The sequence below is a fragment of the Triticum dicoccoides genome, chromosome 5A (assembly GCF_002162155.2).
Source record: "Triticum dicoccoides isolate Atlit2015 ecotype Zavitan chromosome 5A, WEW_v2.0, whole genome shotgun sequence".
In the NCBI taxonomy this organism is placed as follows: domain Eukaryota; kingdom Viridiplantae; phylum Streptophyta; class Magnoliopsida; order Poales; family Poaceae; genus Triticum; species Triticum dicoccoides.
This window is the reverse complement of record NC_041388.1, coordinates 533283076-533290076: the sequence shown is the minus strand read 5'-3', so window position 1 is coordinate 533290076 and position 7001 is coordinate 533283076. Positions and strand designations below refer to the sequence as shown.

The 7001-nt window shown below is 41.6% G+C and overlaps 1 protein-coding gene and 1 long non-coding RNA gene across 3 annotated transcripts; both read right to left on the bottom strand.

Moving 5' to 3' along the window:
- Positions 1–248: 248 nt before the first annotated feature.
- LOC119297748 lies at positions 249–1759 on the bottom strand. The gene is made up of 3 exons (XR_005145727.1): positions 1672–1759; positions 634–812; positions 249–545 (listed from the first exon to the last, which is right to left on the bottom strand). It is a non-coding gene; the product is annotated as an uncharacterized LOC119297748 (long non-coding RNA).
- Positions 1760–4891: 3132 nt separating this feature from the next.
- LOC119297747 lies at positions 4892–6425 on the bottom strand. 2 transcript variants are annotated; one of them, XM_037575410.1, is made up of 3 exons: positions 6331–6425; positions 6022–6230; positions 4892–4971 (listed from the first exon to the last, which is right to left on the bottom strand). In XM_037575410.1, exons 1-3 carry the CDS (start codon positions 6344–6346, stop codon positions 4954–4956), a joined length of 243 nt encoding a protein of 80 aa, XP_037431307.1. In that variant the 5' UTR covers positions 6347–6425; the 3' UTR covers positions 4892–4953. The 2 variants fall into 2 exon arrangements, with proteins under 2 accessions (XP_037431307.1, XP_037431306.1); XM_037575409.1 differs by lacking the exon at positions 4892–4971 and adding an exon at positions 5461–5888.
- Positions 6426–7001: the final 576 nt, after the last annotated feature.

Below are 7001 nucleotides of genomic sequence, written 5' to 3'. Positions count from 1 at the left end.
GCCAGATATATCAAATCGGTGGGGCCGAGTTTGACTTTAGGTTTAGGACCTATGTGGAAATGAGAAAGTGGTTGAGGGCTTTGGAGCATATCACTAAGCACTTTGAGCAAGCAAGCCATTAAGCAACACCTCATCCCCTTTTAATATTACTAGATGACTCGTTGCGCCAATGGCGCAAAGGCCGAGAGGAAGCCAAGTATTGTAAGAATATTTACACACCCAAGTCAAAGACCAAATGTGGCCAACACTCCTGCATCCTCTGCTTGGAAGCCGCCTCTTTTCTCACCGGATCTAACATAGATACATGATTCTTCAGGAGAAAATTTTAGAGAAAATATAAAGCATGGAACGCTTCATTGAGACCATACCACCACATCTTCATTTAGTTTCTTTGGAAATCTAAAGGTCTAAGAGGATGGTACATGTGAGAAGCTGTGAATCCACAACAAAAAACTAAACTAACTTCCAAACAAACATTTCAAGTTTGGAAGCCACAAAGAAGCAGCCCAGATCTCTCGTTGTAGTGCAGGTACATGTCCTTAATCCTGCATCCACAGCCCATAATTTTTCAACACCTAAATCCACGAAATCCAACCAAAGGAAATCATGGCAGAAACATGCGCCATGGCTTACGTCTCCGAGAAGGACTTCTTGGCATTCTTGTGCAGGTTGGACACAGCAATCCTCGCTACGAGCTGCAGAAGAACCACACAGGCACCTTCCTTCATCTTGCCCTTGGGGAGGAGGAGGGCAACACTTGTAGCGTCGCAACAAGGCTTGCTCCGAGTGTAATCATCATCATTCTTAGATACCTAAACAAACAACCAAAAAAGAACAGGTTATGAGCAATCAAAAAAGAGGAATTACACGCACGAAATAATATTATTCATTTGACAATTAGTCCCAAACAAAGATAGGACACAGCCGCTTCTCTAGGAGTGCCCATATGATTCGAGTTTAAATTTCAACACTATTTTTCCAACCCATATAGCACACAGGATTTATGTATGCGTCTCGGAAAGGAAAGAAGCTTAAATCCTAGTCTCAATACAGCCAAAACTACATCGAGATACATTTCTTCAACGAATCACAGAAGTGTAAAGCTAAGATTAAATTATAAAGACTATATCCCTCCTTCCCCACCAAAATGTGGCCACATTCAGGCTTTGACATCCCTTAACTAAATTTCAAACCATTTGAAGATCACAACCAAATATACTTTCTTAGAAACACCACCATGTAAAACACAGTAAGCATTCTAATACAAAGTTGTGCTCTTGCATTGATATGTCCAGGATTAGATCTCCTTAACCTTACTCCCTCCATTCCAAAATAGATGACTCAACTTTGTACTAACTTTAGTATAAAGTTGGGTCATCTATTTTACAACGGAGGGAGTACTTTACAATGATACATCTCTGGGATCTGAAACGGACAATCCTGCTGAACATAATCATCATGTTTGTGGAAAAGATAAAGGATTATAGCTAACTAATGCATGATGTTTATTAAACAATTAGCACCTGAATGCAAACCTAAGGGCCTCTGCCTAGCATGATAAGGAATAAAGATATTAAATGTTCAATCTGATTCTTTTGCTATAAATAATGCCTCAAAGTAATACTATAAGAAAGGAACAAAATAGGAAGAGACAGGGTACCATGCTCTCACCTACAATAATCTATGGGTTTTCTGTAGTACTGATCAAACCATCTTTAAATAGCAGTGCTGAACGCCAATTTTTGTTCGACACGCCAAGAGAAACCCAACAAATACACCTGCAAGCAATAAAAGATGGGTTAAAAGTTCACCCATCTAAGCAGGTATCCAACTAAAATAAAAAAAAAAGATATAGAATGGTCTAATTCCTTCAGGATATCGGCGAACCGAATTAGAGCAGATTGACAGGAGTATAAATACCTCGGAACTAGACATAGTAAAGTAAAAATAAAAATACTTTATCAGCACATTCTTTGTACCAAATAATTGCATAAGGTCATCGAACTACGCTGGTTTAAACAGGGCACATGGTTCAAAGTCAGAAATGGGAGGGGATGCTCCTGGCTGCTAAAGCAGACATAATTACTAAAACAAAACATTAAGCATACTGCAATAAGTAAGTTCTGTTTTCAATAGAATTCATGAGATTATTCCATTCTCAAGCAAGTGCACACATGCAGAACACCTTTTGAGTGAAGAAGCACAATGGAAGACATGATTGAGGCAAGATTATAAATAAAATAGAAGGACAACCAACAAAAATATTTGCGACAAATTATTCCAACAATATGGGTCATTAGTAAATTACTAGTATCATGTACCCCTTGGCTTCCTCTGCAAACGCCTGCTAAAGCAGAGTAGAGAGGTACCAGGTAGCTTGCTTTTTTGCAAGACACACAAGCAGGTGTGAAGCTGCACAAGAAGATACCTTAGAGAAGTCGTCAATGGAGCCAGTCGGAGCGAGCCAAAGAAGTGTGTGACCTTCCGGTGGCCATCATACGGGTCGGGGTACTCCTCACGGCAGAGAATCCTCATGGCGCCGTTATCGCGTGCTAGGCCTGGGGTGCAAAAAAGTTAGGGCGGCAAAAAAGAAGGGTGATGCTGCAGCGGACGACAAGACTGTCTCTCAATATTAATATGCCATCATATTTCATATTGGCAAAAAGGAGATTGAAATGTAGCAACCTGGCATAACTAATTATCTATACTAATTATTGTCGGATGATTGCATATAATCACTCATCATGAGTAACCGACAGACTGAATGATGGAGTGAGAGGAGAAATATATTTAATGAAATAGAGTAAGAGAGAGAAACTTGAAAGGAAAAAACTCAGCGCTTGCAAATGAAAAACATCATATAAAATGGATAATCACCAATCAGGCGATTTGTAAGATATAAGCTTGTTGTTGTGATTATCACAAATCTAGTTGATGGATGATTGGAATCAGCTATTTCACTGAATAAACAATGGTCATGGCAAAGTTTCACTGACGGGAATCAGCTACAATCACAGAAATGTTTATGACTGGTCTTAACAAGTAGCAAGCTTCAGTCTTGCTCACAGGAATAAGGGATTTGTATATCTATGCGACTATGCCATGTGTATTGCACCCTTTATTTAGACAAGCATGCAAGGAAAATATATTAATGGCACAGTTTCAGTTTTGTGCCATGAAGAGAGGTCGTCAAGTGTGTTGTCCAGAACAGAGATGACCATATGTATCAAGAATGTTGAGGTATGGAGAAAATACACTCTCTCGGGAACACAAGCAGGTTAGTATTTTTTTTTCTGCATTCTCTGGCAAATACAAATAGTTAATTGGGCGCAGAATATATCAAACTAAAAAATGAATTATTATTCCATGATGGTAGGAAAAGCAAACTTCCCACATAGCAATTCATACTGTGATATTATGGGCATATACTAAAGTATTTTGAGAAGCATAGAAACAGTTAATCTTGTTTGGTACCTTCCTTCTGTAGCGATCGCTTCAGGTACATAATGTTGATATGCCATCTGGTGTCCAAAGTAGATATGAAAGCTAGTATATTGTATACATAAAAATTATGCCAAGGATTTCTCTATTTTGACCTTCTTTAAGTAGGTAAGTATTTTCCAGATAACAACTTCGCTTTATTACCTCAAAATTGATCAACTGTTGTGCCAATGAATAGAGCTATAGAATTCGATAGGGTCTGTACTCATGTATTCCCAGATCCTTGCAATTCGGACAATAAACATCCAGCGATAGGACTTCCTGTTCACGTCCTTTAGCAGTCCTTTAGCAGCAGGACTCCATCAATTAAATCCTGCTGATGGTAAAAAGAGAAAGTGATTACTACAGTCCATAGGGTAGTTGGAGATTAGCCACAAAGAAAATAAAAGGGCAGAAAGCTCTAAATAATCTGTTTCTTATTTCCACACTTACATCATGTTCAAATACAAAAAGGAAATAAGCCAGAATATTTATCCATTGCTCAGTGTCAAGAGAAAGCATGTCCCAGTTATAATTGTTTCTACTGGCAAATCGTCTAGTTTATTGATGCCTATGAATAACATATTAAATAAGGCAGCTCAACTCATGCCTAACAAAGATCCAAGTTTCAGTAAAGGAGAAGAATTGATGTTTTCCAAAAATTTCTTGCAGAAATTAGCACAAATCAAGGAAGGTCACCAAGAAAAACAGCAAGCTAAAAATTAAAAGAGAGGAAGAAACAACACTGTAATAATGGTTTGAAAAGCTTGATTTGGTGTGAGCACAAACTGTGAGAAAAATCAAATGTGTATGTTTAGTTCGTGTGTCAATTTCACAAAAGAGCAGGACCTAAGTTACTGCTGCCCAGCATAGAGTAGCACTACCCTCAGTTGCAGCTTCAGTCCATATAAAATAGTCAGTCCACCAGCAACAGAGGCTATAAACCTCTTCTACTCTCACATAACTACTTCAGTCTGAACGTACAGTAGAGTTCATAACTGAATCAAGGGGGAAAATGAGATGTTATTTTTTAAACGAGACGGCATTTTCTAATTTAACTTAACGTATTGTAAGTACATGAGTTCCTGACATGGCAGTCTCCCCAACAACAGTTTGAAGTTGAAGCGAAATTGCACAAATTTTGTTTTAGCTACCACACCCACCGCTTTTCAGCTTAGGTGCCCTCAGAAAAAATCATAAACACATCACACTAATCAGTCTATATACATGACTTTACTCGATAATTAGAATCACCTCCTGCCTCATCATGTTAAATGTGTGTGCAGAATGTTTGTATTGGTAATGTGAGCTAGTCCTCATGATGCATGTGGCATTGCATCTTTGCAGGATAAGGATGTGTGTGGCATTGCATCTTTGCAGGATAAGAGCTTCACCTTTATCTTGAAGACACCTCCTGCCTTAGTACTGCTCCTCAAGGTTGCAGGTATGCACCCGGTTGATTAGCACCAAATTTTACATAATTTGAGGTTCCTGCACCAAATTGAAGATATATGGGGATAATTGGGCAAAAGGGAAATGCAGTAGCTAGGTTGATTTGCTAGTGTCTGTGGGGGCCTAGGTTGTTCAAATTCCATAATGATACCATGGTTGAGTTTTAAGCATGTGCAGACAGTAGAGGGACTGATTAATGATTCATTATGCTATTATTAATAATTTTAATTATAAATGCATATACGAAAATGTTAGCATACTGACAGGGAAAGTGGTCTGTGAATTGCTATCTGCACACCAATTTTGCACACATGGGAGATACTAACCCTTTATCTGTATCTGATGAATTGCATATGGACCTCTACAAAAACAATCCTTTGAGTTAACACTTATTTGAATTATTTGGGTACAATGCAATATGCATAACTTAACACATTAAATTTTCTGTTCAGCTAACACTGGGGTTTCTACTTGGCTCCAAGTTCAAAGTATATAAGCCTCACCAAATTTGGTGTCCATTTCATTTTCCCTAACTCTCATTCTAGGCTTTCGTTACTCCATAAGGCATTGCATCACTGACAAGCAGGCCAAAAAAGCTACATAAAAAATAAGCAGGCAAAAAAACAGCTTGAACCGCATCCGCTACTCCGTTATATACATACAGTTTCTTTTTTGGCTTTACTTGGCACAACTTCATACTGTCTGTTGGATTGATAAGTCATTAGTTTCTCTGAAATAAACAAGTCATAAGTTAGTCACTAAAATTTCTACACATTTGGGTGATTCCTCAACTTTCTGTTTACTGTAGTTTATCTTAGGCTTTATAGCTGCTCAGTGAACTACATGGTTCCTTATCTCCATTTTATTAATTCTGATTCCCAGGCGTCGAAAAAGGCCCAAAGGAGCCACAGCGACCAAGTACACACGATCGCCCAGGAGAAGTTGCCTGACTTGAACTGCAAAACCATCGAGTCCGCCATGAGAATCATAGCGGGCACTGCCGCTAACATGGGCATCGATGTTGACCCGCCGATCCTCGTGAAGAAGGAGAAGGTGGTCGAATTGATAGAAAAGGTAATATGTAGTCACCTGGCTGCTAGAGCATATAGAAGATAAGCATGGACGACGAAGAACTGACACCACGGACGCCTCCTGTACATCAGCAACTGCACAACCACATACAATGGCTCCGACTAACATAGAACACCAGTCCGCCATTGAGAAGATGAGCTCAGCCAGCGGATCACGAATCGACGGGCACATCAACCCCACCATTGACTTGATGGGAACACACCCATCTACAACAGAGACCAAAGGAAAAGCAAGAGCATGATTACTGAGTTGGAAAGAAAGTAAGAACAAAACACAAATCGAGAAAATAAAGTAGGAGATCATCACCACATATAAGACGCATCCGACGATGATTTCCTTGCCACCGCACCTCTTTTCCTCTCCCTCCTCTCCTCCTTCTCTCTCCGTCTTATCTTCTCTCTCTCCTGCAGACCAAATCGAGAGAGGAAGGGGATTAGAAGAAGGAACTCACGGGGGGAGATGCAACCAGAAGAGATGGGGAATAAGATGGCGCCTGATATCGCAGAGGTTGCGGCGAGGCACGTCGGCTGGCGCGGCTACTGCTTCCCTCCTCCTGCCGAGTCCGGATCGAGGTCGCGCTCCTCGGCTCGAGCTCCTCCTGCCGAGGACGGATCGAGGGCGAAGGGCACCGGTGGAGCACGGGGCGCGGCTGCTGCTCCCCTCCTTATATTGAGTCCTACTCAAGGGCGAGCTCCTCCTGCCGAGGCCGGATCAAGGCCGACGGGCGCCGGCAGAGCAGGGCCGGCCGAGGCCGAGGCGGCGGCGGCAGGAGAAGAGGCGGACGAGGCCGAGGCGGCGACGGCGGCAGGAGAGGAGGCGGCTGCGGGGGCGCGGGCTAGGTCTGACTGCTTTTCCTCTTTTCTCTCGCTGCCGCTTCCCCTTTTATTTTCTGTCGTGCCTGCTAGCCCAGGTCGCCCGCTCGGTCGCTGCTCTCTCCGAGGCGCGCACCCGCGAGACCGACAGATGGGCCCGTCGCG